The sequence below is a fragment of the Brachyhypopomus gauderio genome, chromosome 21 (genome assembly GCF_052324685.1).
Source record: "Brachyhypopomus gauderio isolate BG-103 chromosome 21, BGAUD_0.2, whole genome shotgun sequence".
NCBI lineage: Eukaryota > Metazoa > Chordata > Actinopteri > Gymnotiformes > Hypopomidae > Brachyhypopomus > Brachyhypopomus gauderio.
Window position 1 is genome coordinate 7,357,819 of NC_135231.1, and position 13,333 is coordinate 7,371,151.

The 13,333-nt window shown below is 44.1% G+C and overlaps 2 protein-coding genes across 2 annotated transcripts in view; one reads left to right on the forward strand and one right to left on the reverse strand.

Moving 5' to 3' along the window:
- dlgap4a (discs, large (Drosophila) homolog-associated protein 4a) overlaps positions 1–7,920 on the forward strand; it is an 86,376-nt gene extending 78,456 nt beyond the window's left edge. The window contains exons 11-14 of the mRNA XM_076983730.1: positions 1,033–1,454; positions 3,136–3,227; positions 4,384–4,536; positions 4,687–7,920. Of these exons, the coding sequence (XP_076839845.1) occupies positions 1,033–1,454; positions 3,136–3,227; positions 4,384–4,536; positions 4,687–4,917 (898 nt within the window). The 3' untranslated portion in view covers positions 4,918–7,920. The remainder of the gene's footprint in view (positions 1–1,032; positions 1,455–3,135; positions 3,228–4,383; positions 4,537–4,686) is intronic.
- A 2,838-nt stretch (positions 7,921–10,758) lies between these two features.
- myl9a (myosin, light chain 9a, regulatory) lies at positions 10,759–13,294 on the reverse strand. Its single transcript, XM_076984682.1, has 4 exons — positions 13,136–13,294; positions 11,961–12,167; positions 11,540–11,701; positions 10,759–11,229 (listed from the first exon to the last, which is right to left on the reverse strand). Exons 2-4 carry the CDS (start codon positions 12,145–12,147, stop codon positions 11,054–11,056), a joined length of 525 nt encoding a protein of 174 aa, XP_076840797.1. The 5' UTR covers positions 12,148–12,167; positions 13,136–13,294; the 3' UTR covers positions 10,759–11,053.
- Positions 13,295–13,333: the final 39 nt, after the last annotated feature.

Consider the following 13,333-nt stretch of genomic DNA (forward strand, 5'->3'; position numbering starts at 1 on the left):
TAGTTCAGTGGCTGAGACCTTTGAAGCAGGTGTTTTTGTTTTTCAGTCCCTCCCGGATATTTGTGCCTGAGGTGAGCTCCTTGCTTTCTCCCCGTGCCTCTGTGGGTACCAGGCAGGAGTGTGATACTCCTTTGAACATCAGCCTCACTATCCCCAACAGCTTTCTGAGCAGGTTCTCAGCATGTGAGGAGCTCCTTTCTTTCAGCTATTTACTATGTTCTTCCAAAGAGAAAAAAAAATCATTTCAGGGGATTTCATTTTTGTTGTTTAATTTCCCCCTCCCCCACCTTCCTGGAGCCATGGCAAATGCCTCCATGTTACCCGAATGGCATGTGCAAACACATTTGTCATGCATGGCGTGACGCGATAACCAGCACGCTCTGTCCAGAGCCTGCCGACGGGGGAGGAGCCCAAAACGTACAGCAACGCCCGTGTTATGAGGAGATAATCAAATTCTCTGGGTCAGCTCATCCACTCCGTGTTTCCTCAGTCACTACATATTTCCGTATCCGTCACTCTCTCTCTCTCTCGCCCCTTTTACCCCCCCCCCTAGAATTACACGTGTCCTTTCAACACCTTTTTTTTCTCCATCTTCTGCTCCTTCACTTCCTCTTAGATAGCTTAATTCTTTCCCTGTATGGTTCTAGGTCACTGCTCTTCTACCCTTTCTGCTTTGGGCTTATTTCCCCTATATGTCAGTAAGCTGTCAGGGTCGCCGCACACCCTGATTGGAGAAGCTGACTCGAATTAAATTAGCTCGAGGATTTGAGGCCAAAGGACACACGGCCATCGTCTTTATTACGTCATTTTCCATGTAGATTTGTATTGTTGGAATGAGCAGGTGGTGGTACTTTGGGTGTTAATGTTGGCTTTTCTTTCGAGTTGCCTCTCTCGTCCAGCATAGTTGGTCTCTATTTATTTAAATTTCAAATGGGAGATTGGGGATATTTAAAATGGACTCCTGCGCTATGGAGAGGTTCATCTGGTCCCGATTGGTGTGATTTCATCCTGCTGCTCCGTGTCTGTCCCCAGACTCAGCCGCTACAGCAGTATGGCGTCCCGACAGGAGACGGCCGAGGTGGAGTCTCAAGACCAGGCAGACGGTAAAGCGGCGCAAGAACGCACCACGGGCTGCGCTACGCAGACGCCCGGCTCGCCGGAGGGCGGCGAGCGAGCGCTGAGCCGCTCGAAAGCCAAAATCAGCCGCTCCGTATCGGGCTCCATTCCGGAGAACCTCGACCCGGCCCTGGACCCGTCCTTTCTGCCCCCTCCTGACCCCTCGCTGCAGATCAGCGGGAGCATGAACGGGGCGACGGAGCAGTCCGGAACGCCAGCGGCGTGCCTCAGGGATGGCCACTGGTTCCTCAAACTTCTGCAAGCAGAGACGGGCCGCATGGAGGCGTGGTGCCAGCAGATGGAGCAAGAGAGCAAAGAAAAACAGCTCTCGGAAGAAGGTGAGGAGCAGTAGTTTAGCTCAGTGATGCACATCGTCACACCTGATGATCCTCACAGATCTCCAGAACTGGGATTGAGAACTACTAGAACAGCACACAAGTAAGACGTTTCCAAAATACATCTCCATTATGCACCTTTTTATGTTTATTTGGTTTTTTGGATTTGATTGGCCTTTTAAAACAACCTATAAGAGTAGTTCTCAGCCCAAGTCCTGTGATTTTAGGTAACGTAATCAATGAGCGTTTGACAAAAAGCTCTCTTCCATTACACTTAGTCATACATCTTGCATATATGGTTTATATCTAGATGGGGGATTGCAAGTGTGTATCCACCAAAATCGCATTTCAACCAGATTTAAATCCAGTTGCTCTGACCACTTCAGGGGAGGTAGACCCCATTTACTCTTGGTCGTTTTGTACATCCAGAGTATCAGTATTTTATCCTGGTAGGGAAAGAAATTCATCTCAGTCGCTCAAACCACGAGGAAAGAGGTCAGTCGAAAGGAGGTTGTTCAGGTGGTATAAACAGCTTTTGCAATATCTGCACTAATATAGCAATTGGATTCCAATTTGTCGAACCAGAGATGAATTTGTTTGTAAGCAGTGTAAATGCATGTGGTTTAATTTTAATCGCAGTACAATCTAGATACAAGAGTCATGAAACGACCAAGTCTAAACGGGGTCAGAGTGTAATTGCATGTGGTTAAAATTGTATCAGGATACAGTCCGGATACAAGTTGCATGAAGTGACCAGGTGTGAACGGGGTCAAAGTGAGTAGAGGCTTCTTTATTAAAAACCCATTTCAGAGTATGAGTGTGTTTGCTTAAAATGTCCCTGCAGTACCTAAATGACCCATAGCAAATCACTTGGAGAATATTTTTAAGTAATTGTTTTTAATGAATGAATTCATTCTAAATTAGATGATGCCCAATTCTGGATTACGTTAAAATTAAATCTCGCAAAGAGATGTTTCCCAGTCTGGGGCCTTGCCCTTCAGTGTAATTGATGGCTTCAGTGCCGGAGTTTAATTAGCTTGTCTCCAACCCAGTCCAGCCATGGACGGACATATTATTCCTCATATTTCCGTTTTCCCCTTGAACTCCGTCCTGCTGGAACCCTTCTGTAAGAGAGCTGCGAAACGTACGGCTCAACTTTCAATGAAGAGAGTTCCGCTCGGCATGAGATTGGAGTTTAATCACGGTTGCTGCTATTTACAGGGCCATATGAAAGCCCAGAATAAAGAATGAGATCAGATTGTAATGATCAGACTCTCGGGGCTTTAATTAGACGTGTCTTTCTGCAGGCTCCTGTTCCTGGGCTCCTACAGCCTTTGATTAAGCCGTCTTGAAGGTTGCACTGGGACATTAAAACACCTCTTATAAAGGAGTTAATACAGGAGTCTATGAGTGGAGGATGGGTCCAGGCCAATATTGCAGTCAACCATAGTGCGTTGCTTCATAGAAATGTTGAATTTAAAAGACGACCTCCATCAGAATATTATTTAAATGGTTTATACTGAACTTGATGTATGATTTGGAAACCAGACCAGTGGTTTTCATGGCAGATTGTTAGTGCAGTATCTTCTCCCCCAGAAAAGGATAGTTTAAATCTTTCCTGAGCTCAAGTCTCTTTTATCCTGTGTGTGTATGTGTGTGTGTGTGTGTGTGCGTGTGTGTGTAGTACTGGGGAAGATCCGCAGTGCGGTAGGCAGTGCTCAATTGCTCATGTCTCAGAAGTTCCGGCAGTTCCGAGGCCTGTGTGAGCAGAACCTGGTGAGTTGCAGAACTCCCCTCTAAAGACCAGCTGAAATTGGAGTTGACCTCTTTCACCTTGTTAGTTCATGTTCCTGGTCTTACTGTGTATGATTCATCAATTCATCAGATCAAATTCTTGTTTTTTGCACAGTCTTCGCTCAAATGCCTGCTTTGAAAACATCTCTTTGTTTGTGTGGGTTTATAGCATGTTTTCATGAACTGTCCCAGTATCCTCTCACTTAGAAATATATCAAATTGTGGGGAAAAAATCCATTTCACATTGTATTTATCATGTACACATAGTCCATACAAATGTGAAAGAGATTCTATAGGCAAGTAGTTTCAAACAGCTTTGCTAGTTTAAAATAACATCAGTGGCAGATTCCAAATGCAAACCTCTCATCTTACATTGAATTGCTTTATGTAAATTGTGTTAGGACTATATGTTCTACCATTATGTGCAGAGTTTTTATAATTGTTTCATTATTCCTCACTTAAAATAATAAAATTACCCACATTATGAACTCTGCTGAGCTCTATATAGTGCATTTACAGTCCTGATGGTTGTTGGTTGCCAATGACCCAAAAAAACCACCCTGTAAAACCATAGAACCATAAGGTTAATAGCAAAAGGGGTTTGATGTCTGGAAATGGAGTCTGCTTCATCACCTTTGGCGCAGCGCTTTGCGCTTAAGCTGCTTCATAGTGCCCTCTAGTGGTCCATGCGTGCGTGGCAACCTTAACTGAACAGCTCAAGCAGTAAGACTCGCTCGCTGGCGGTGATGTGAAGTTAGTGAGTCAAATTAGCATTGTGTCACATAATAACGCTTCTATTTTTCATTTATAGCCTGAACGAATTAAGCAAAACAAAAAGTGAGGTAAACACATGATAAAAGCTTTTAATTTGAATTTGTGCTGTCGTGTGCTTTGGAGAAATGGGCATTACAGTCTAGGATCAGGCCAGAGCTCAGCTAAAGCCAGGGGAGAGAGCAGCGGCAAAATCCCTCCCGATGTATTATTCATCAAACCACTGGGGTGCAGGCGTCCCTCCAGCTCCAGGAAGCAAGGCCTCTTCTCCGCTTTCTCTTGAATTGGTCTGCTGAACTTGAGGGCCCAGGGCAGGCTTTACTGTACGTGTAATATGTGTGCGTGTGTGTGTGTGTGGGGTCCACAGGATGTGGATGCCCAGCCGCGGCCCACTGCGCAGGACCTGGCCGGGTTCTGGGATCTGCTGCAGCTGTCGATAGAGGACATCAGCATGAAGTTCGACGAGCTGCACCTGCTGAAGTCCAACTCCTGGAACCTCCCAGAGGACCGCAGCAGAAAGGTACGGACCGCACCCCCCGTTAGAACCGAGGAGGAGGAGGAGGAGGTGCTCTCTCTCTCCGGATGTCACAAGGTGTCATGAACCTACTGTACAGTCCTTATGGTCAGTTGGTCTTCTGACATCTGCTCATCGGTGCATCTTTGTGTGCAGGAGGAGAAGAAGCAGCCGTCCGTCCAGACGCCGAAGAAGGTGGTGAAGACCAAGTCGCCCGTCACCAAGGAGAAGAGCGGAGGAGAGGCGGCCCCCGCAGACAAGCAGCGTCAGGAAGCCAGGAAGAGGCTGATGGCGGCCAAACGGGCCGTGTCTGAGCGGCAGAACTCCGCCACGGAGAGCGCCGACAGCATCGAGATCTACGTTCCCGAGGCCCAGACTCGGCTCTGAGAGCCCCCCCACACACACACACACACGCCCACGTCCGCCTACACGAGACGGAAACGCGAGCTCCGGTGCAGTTGGCTCCATGAATCTACCAACACAATGAAGGAGAAATTATTTACAGATATGGAAAACAGCAAAAAGAAAAACAAAAACGAACTAAAAATTAATAAGATTTTTAAAAAGGCAAACTGCTTAAACCCACGGGGCAGACGCGTGTGACGGATGCTACAGACGAGCCCCCACCACCACCACCATCCCGCCTCATACCCTGCTGTTGCTGTTCTTGTGGTACTAAGTATTATTCGGGGCTGTAATTCTCTCATGGGATATATTGAGACTTCAGTCTGTAAATTGTTAATATCTCGGGCGAGGTTCCGCCCCTCATCGTGTTGCGAGTGTGTGCGAGTGTATGTGTGTGTGTGTTTAAAGAATCCCACACCCTTCGCTCACTCCACCAGACTCCAGTTGACCTCAACCGCTGACCCCAACTCCTGGAGGCCATCTTGAATTACCCACAGAGCACGCACTCAGGATTCTGCACGTGTGCACTTGTCTTTAAGCAAAGCGGTCTTCCTCTTCTCACCCTTATTATTATTATTATTATTATTGTTTATCAATACTATTACATCTTTGTCAGCCAATCTGGCCTTTTGGGGTCTGTTCCACAGTGGGAGTGTTGCCAAATGTGGATTTAGGGTCATTTGAGTGAAACGTTGGCATATGTGAATGTTAATTTTGATTCCCTGGCCCTCAACTCATGAGGCTGGATCCACAGGTTAGATTAGCGATAAACGGTACGCCGGACTCTTCACGTAAGTGGAGCGCCAGACTGGGGCGCAGCAGGGCGTGTTCAGCTCTACAGCAGCCACAGTGTTTTCTTATGCCTCACTCCTGTTGAATTATACTAATGAATTGGCAATATTTCGTGATCCACGTCACTGTTTTTGTTTACAATGTTCCTTTGTTTGACCTCTAGAGAAAATGTACTGCGTGCACTAGCTGCAGTGAGAGGCCTGCGTTTCAACTCCATGCGTTTATGCACATGCTTCACCCCATAAATGAGTTTTACACAACATCCTTGATCATCATCTGTGGTAACTCACACTGGGCACTCGGTCCACCGCCCTCTCTCTTGTTTTCTTTCTTTTAAAATGAATAGTCACTTGTTCTACAAAACAATCTCTTGGATCAACATTTATTTTACTTTTTTATGTATTTATTTTTAGATTTATTTTTTAAATAGTCACGTTTTTGTTTCTGTTTTCTGTTGTCATCGTTCCGTGTGTGCGTGTGCGTGCGTGCGCGTGTGCGTGCGTGTGTGCGTGTGCGTGGTCCCTCTGCCAGCACTTGAATTTCAGGTGTGTGTGTGTGAGTGTGGTCCCTCTGCTAGCCCTTGTATTACAGGTGCGTGTGTGTGTGTGTGTGTGTGTGTGGTCCCTCTGCTAGCCCTTGTATTTCAGGAGTGAGATCTTGTGCTGGATGAATGAGTCCAGGACGGAGCTCTGAATCCCCAACGTGCTGGAACATTGCTCTGCATTTTTAGATACGGTTGCCTCCATATTTGGAATTTTTTATTTTATATTAGACATTAAAAAAGGCAAAACCCTTTTCTTTACCTAATATGCGGTGGTACGTGTGGAAGAAACTACTTGATACTGAAGGTGAAATGGTTTGCAGCCCTTCTATGTCTGTTTATGCCAAATGTATTCACAGTGGCAATATGTAGGTTGAACAGTCAACCATTGCAGAATGTTCTTACCACAGAAGCTCGCACTGACAAAAGTTCAAAGTCTGCCATCTGTTCACAAACACATGCTAGCTGGATGCTTCATGCCTGTTTAGTGTCCGAAGTTATATAAAAAAAAAACACAAAATAAAAAGTAAAAAAAAGAATAATTGTATTCATACTCTAGTGGTCACAGGCTGACCCCTTCTACCAGTGCAGTCACAGGATACCTCAAAAAGCGCCAGTGTCAGAAACAGCCTCAGCTTGATTGGGTTGTTTTTGTCTGTTTTTATAAGTGGTCTGTGACTGTGGTTTACCTGTTATAACCAGCAGCAGTTAATCCAACTGCTACCTATCTGTCTGTAAAAAAGACATGACATGGACTTGCAAGCTCACAATAAGTCCAAATGTTCACAAAAATGGGCACTGGTCATTTTTTTGTTTGAATTCTTTACCAGGATGAGTTCAGGTGTTTTTGTTTGTTTGTTTGTTTGTTTGTTTGTTTTAGGGTCCATAGCAACGGACCGCAGGGAAGGCTAGGTATTTTTCTACTTGTTGACTTACAGAATTTCCAAACTCGAGTCACTATTTCGGGATAAATGATTAGAGTCATGGCTGCCCTGTGTGTGCATTCGCTCCTTACGTATCCAACACACTTTGGTTTGAGTTTTGAGCTTTTCTTCTTATAAGCAAAGATTAAAGTACAAGCTCACATGGGCTCTATCGGTACAGGACCCTGTGAGTGGGTTGTGGTGTGTACCAAGATGGCACAAGCCAAGTGTTGAATAGAAATTCAGCTGGATAATGAGGCTGGTTCTTCTTTGAACTTATTTTCCAGATAGATGGATATTAGTCGTGGGCTAACTATGCACTTGTTCTGGTGATAGTGCCTGTTTGGGGCGGGGTGGTGGGGGGTGTCGTACTGTGTGTGTAAACCTTTATAAAGGCTGATGTGGTTTCTTAGTGTGGTCGGAGAGTTAAGATGGTGACTCAATGACCTTGTAATGGGCACTGCTGCAGTAATGTAAACCCACCCATACACGCCTGATTCAGTACATGCGAAGAAAGCTGATTCACTTCTGAGGTAGAACACTATTATTTGTAAGGCAGAGGTGTGTGTGTGAGAGAGAGAGAGGGAGAGAGAGAGGTTAAAAGCATATCTGCTATCATGAATTGCATTCCATTCTTTCCCAGTTCACTCCCTTGTGTTGTTACCTGGTGACCAGTGAACTTTTTTTCTTTAACTCTAGACTGAAATAAACATTTTCAGGGTGTAGTCACCTTTAGGATGTGTGCAATTTCTGTTGATTTCTAATGTTTTACCCACAGGAAGGACATGTAGTTAATTGTCCAGATCAATATTAAACCTTTTTTTTAATACAGTGAGGTTTTCGCTGTCATCGTCACTACAGAGTTTCTTTTGTTTTCATTTTCTTTTGTGTTGTGCATTGATGAGGGTAAAGATGTAAGTCATCGTGTGAACCTGAACAGAAATGCAGGGTGTGTAGTGGATGAGCTCCTGCGTTCACTGCTAGGCCTCGTCCCGTGTCCTGTTGATTTTCGTGGATAATGTTGCTGAGATTGACGTGAGCCTCCAGTGCTCACCTACCAGCCACGTCCCACGTTTCCCAAAATCACATGATTTTATTAGCAGGGTGGAACAAAACCGTCTAGCCATCCTGTCAGCTGGGCGCCATAATTTCTTCTGCTTCATGTCATGAGTTGCAAAGCTTTTCAATTCAAATCCTGCGCTGTTACCTTTCGTAGTCATCCATCAGTTTTAAAGTGATGGCTTGTTCAGTTCATGTACCCACCAAATTTTAAGATTAAGATGTCATGCTTGATGCCAGAGCTGAAATACGAGGTTTGTCTTGTTTCTGTCTTGCATAAGAGCCACTTTGAATATGCATTTTGTAAATGGCAGATTGATTCAACTGTAGGTTTGAATTCAATGGGGCTCCTGTCACTAGTAACCACACAAGCAGATGTTTTAGATGCTGGTAAAAATGGGGGGGAAAGGAAAAAATGATTGAGTGTAAACTGTAAATTGTCATATTATCTAATGATTATTCCTGCCCAGTGCCCCGAGTTGCTACCAGTTCATCACACCAGATATGTTCAGAGTAGCTCAGAGATGACCTCCTTTTCCTAATTTGGCCTCGAATGCAGCTACTTGTTTATTTAGTTTATATATATATATATATATATATATATATATATATATATATATATATATATATATATATATATATATATATATATATATATATATATATATATATACACACACCAAGCATTAGCACAAATCTGAGAACTCTTCATGGGACAGCAATATACCCCCACATCTCTTCAACGTTTTTTGGTTCCTTCATGTGGACTGTGTCCTCATGCAGACATCTATTCTAAATGATTTGTCTCAACCTTTTTGTGATGGAGCATCCATCATCTGCTCATCAAACGTTAATAGGGCTACAGCTTGCGTGGACTCAGTAATGGAGGACACAACTCCATGTTCTTCAGCAGACATTTGTGGTTGCTTTATTGTTTTATTTATTTTAGAGCTCCTCTCTGGATTTAGAGACGGAATACATTCCCTTGACCACCAACTGGACTCAGTCAATAACAGATCCATTATCTTATGTGACAAAGTATCTCAGCGGCAAAGGACCCTGAAGCTAACCTTGAACATTGACTCAGCAATATCTCTATCATAAGCCAGTAGGAGGTGCCATTCTGTTTGTTTTATAATGTCGGAGCGTGACTTCGAAACTCTCGGGACTCCGGACTACTGCTTTAACTGCCAAAGGCTCGTGGGAATTTTACCGAGGGTCTCCTATCTTCCTAAGCCCTAAGTTCATGAAGCATCTACTTTAGGTGTGTCGAACTCCCGTGCTGGACAGACACAGCACATCACAGATTTCTTGTGTTCCCGTTGACCTGAGTCGCCTCACCAAGGGCTTCACAGTAAGCTGATGTGATGAGACAGGTGTGTAAAACTGTAAGAGAAAACACTGCACTGCTGGTGCGGAGACAGACGACAATGGGAACACTGATCTTGGATAAGTCTTGTTTTTTGTAGCACGGTGTGTGGAATATGTATGCACAGAGACATCTGATCCCAGGTCAGTTTTTTTTCCTCCAGATGCAGAATCAGACCCTTATTATGTTTCATTGGAGAAAGGGCAAACTTACTTTTGTTGAAGGTTCCTATTTTACAGTCCCAATATGTTTTAAGAAAACAAGAATTAGATGATAAAAATGTTATACTATGTAGACTGTGGGGATATTTCTTTTACAGCAACAACAATAATAAAGTTTTATTTAAAAAGCAACAATTGTATGTATTAATTACTTATTAGGTCATGGCCTGTGACACTTTTGGCATGGGTTAACTTTTCCAGAGTCATAGAAGGCAACCTGGCATTCTCTGACTCCCCCCCCCCCCCCCCCCCCCCTCCTCCTCATACCAAAACAGGGCGTTCCAGCAACAGGAAGGCATTTGTTGCTTATCACAGTCCACATCATTTCTTTGTTAGCTTTAGTTATTGAGTCTTGGCCCAAAGTCTGACCCATTTTGGACTTTCTGGTCATATATGACTCAAGTAGTTTGTCCTCTAAAAGGTGACACTTTTCAAACAGACTCATGACTACTATTGCACTGTGCTAGCTGTTTGTATGACGCTCTTTTCCTCAGACGTTGATCAGGGCCTAAAGTCATTGATCAGTGCCCTGGTTCTGCTGGTCATTGATCAGGGCCCAGGTTCTGCTGAGAACCCATCTGTTTCCAGGCAGGAAGTAGGAAAAAAAAAACCCAAACTCAAATTCCTGCTTCCCAATGTTGGGAATGTTCAGTATTCCTTCTTTGAAATGTCACAAAGAAAAAGGCTCACGCCAACCTTAGACTGGAGAAGCGCCTAGAAAGCACAGCTTGTAGGTTGTAGTACTTTAAAGCTTCACTTCTCTGTTTTCGTTCTCATGCCAAGTTTGGCATAACATAGCAAATCTTGTGGGTAGAGGGGGAATGGCATGAGTGTCTGCCCCAGACAGGAAGGGGTAAACACACATGCCACGCACAATCTATCCTTCCCAAGCTTATTGACAATGGTGAAAACAAGTCACAAAGTCACAATATTTTATTTAATATTTTTGTATGTGTGCTTGCAAGAGAGCATTGATGTATTCAGTTACTTGGTGGATAGATGTTTCCTTTTAGCGTGGAATTGGCACGATTACATATAGGCCCGCATTCATAAGGTTTGTTGGTGGGCATGGGGCCAGGGGTGAACTGAATGATACTGTCAGTGCAACCTCTCCGTTGTCATTAATCATATCCGAAGTTGAGCCCAGATAAGCGTTTAACTCTGAGAAGTCTGGTATACGTAAGCCTGATTCAGGAGCGCTCCTGCCCTCGTCTTAGATGTCATCTTTGTCTTTTGCACCATGCTTGAGGATACGTGTGAATTCTGTGTAGTTGAAATTTCCCTTCTTGTCGATTGGTGCTTCGCGGAAAAGCTCGTCCACTTCCTCATCAGTAAAGCGGTCGCCCATGGTGGTCAGGAGTTCACGAAGATGGTCTTCATGAATGAACCCTTAAGAGTTAAAGGTACTGAGATCAGGAGACTGCAGCACAGGAATATTAACATAGCTGCATATAAGGTTTTAAAGTACTACTGTACATTGCATGTATCTTTCGGTAGACTTGAATCTCATTGCCTGTAACGTTTTTGATTAATTTGCAAAAGTGAAAAAAGCAGATAAAGAAAACTCTCAAAGTCTTATAACCTGTTTTGCCATATAGGGCATCAGGCCCACATTCTAAGTCGGCACAACACCATGGTGAACCTCCACAAACTGTGGTTGCGTCCAGATCCACATGCACCATCCAGGCACACAGGCTACCTGACCCATCCTCATCGAAACAGGTGAAGGCGTTCCGTATGACGTCCTCCGGGTCGGTTCCGTTGAGCCGTTCTCCAAACATCGTGAGAAACATGGTGAAGTTAATGGGTCCTGGGGCTTCACTCATCATGTTCTCCAGGTATTCATCAGACGGGTTCTTCCCTAAAGCAGAGAGCAGATCGTTTGAGCTTCGGTGGTCACTGCATACATCACTGAGATTTTCAATCCCACATTATGCAGATTTTCATTTCCTGTAGATCAATTTCCACTCCTGAGTTTCATATTTCCAAACCCTAATACATATCTAATTATCTAATGATCAGACGATGGAAATGGAAAACTGGGTGGGTGTATAAGGGTGCAGTGAAAAACGATAGTGTTAAGAGGTGTCATATTACATCGTGCTCTTCCACACAGTTACCAAGAGACGCGAGCATGTCATGCAAGTCCTCCTTATCGATGAAGCCATCGCGGTTCTGGTCGATCATGTTGAACGCCTCTTTGAACTCCTGGATCTGGGACTGATCGAACATGGCGAACACATTGGACGTTGCCCTCTGGGGACGCTTCTTTGTGGTCTTCCCCTTAGCTCGCTTAGCAGCAGACATTTTGGCTGAAGACTTGTTTCCTTTAAACAGAATGGAAACAATAGTTGATATTGTTGTGTTATCTACTGATATCAATATTGTGTGAATGGATCTAGGCTCAAACTCCCTTTGGCCATAAAACTGTACTCTCATTATGTTGTAAACAGTAGAATTTTATCAAATCTAGTACTCTACTGTCTGATCTGTTTGATAATTGGCTCCCTGAGTTTCATAAAGGATTCTCACCTGAGCATAGACAAATATAGTTATTAGCTAGAATCCTCACCTGAGTATGGACAAATTTAGTCATTAGACAAAATCCTCACCTGAGCATGGACAAATTTAGTCATTAGACAAAATCCTCACCTGAGTATGGACAAATTTAGTCATTAGCTAGAATCCTCACCTGAGCATGAACAAATTTAGTCATTAGCCAAAATCCTCACCTGGGTATGGACAAATTTAGTCTGACTGGAGAGGTTTATTTTGTTTATGATTATGTTGAAGTATAATGCTCAGTGGGTAGAAATGTAAATCATGAATCGTCACTTTCCTCCACTGATTGAGGTTTTTTTATTCTTTCCCCCAAGGTGCAGAAAACTTCACTGGCTTGCTTAACACCATATATTAAAAATATATTATCATGTGGCACTGACGTCTCGTTTTGTCCTGCTCTCTCACTAATCACTGATCTGGTGATCGACTTAGCTCAATGAAAACATGCAAAAGTTTTCCCCCCTTTCCTTTTGACGAGACGGGGAACCGTCATTCACAAAAACGGCAGCTTTGGGAAACTACATTTCATTAATCGATCACATGAGATAACTACACAACTACTCTGTACAAAACTGACAAAATATTCTTGACATTTTCAACTCAGTACTATACCATACTTTATACCAGCATCATTCTAATCTTTCTCAGAAACTAAGTAACACTTATTGCAATAACGTGTACGAAACACGACACATCCCTGCCCACAGCACAACGATTCGGTTTTAAATCTCACCTTAGTTTTGAGCGGCAAAGTGCGAGCGCGTGAGTCTCGTGTCCTGCTCCTCGCGCAGCCTGGACGTGTTGAGCGTTCCAGCGTCTTTTGCACACCTCCCTGTTCCTGACTGGACCAATAAGGCCAGCAGCGTCCTGCACACGGCCGAGGAGGTCTTTGGCCATACAAGGCAAAGGAATCTGGGCGCTCCCGCCGTCA

Coding starts and splice junctions, on each gene's coding strand:
- myl9a (XM_076984682.1), bottom strand. CDS start 12,147: ATGTCTGCTGCTAAGCGAGCTAAGGGGAAGACCACAAAGAAGCGTCCC. Junction 11,702..11,960: donor TGACATGCTCGCGTCTCTTG/GTAACTGTGTGG, acceptor TCTCTGCTTTAG/GGAAGAACCCGTCTGATGAA. Junction 11,230..11,539: donor TTTCGATGAGGATGGGTCAG/GTAGCCTGTGTG, acceptor TTAACTCTTAAG/GGTTCATTCATGAAGACCAT.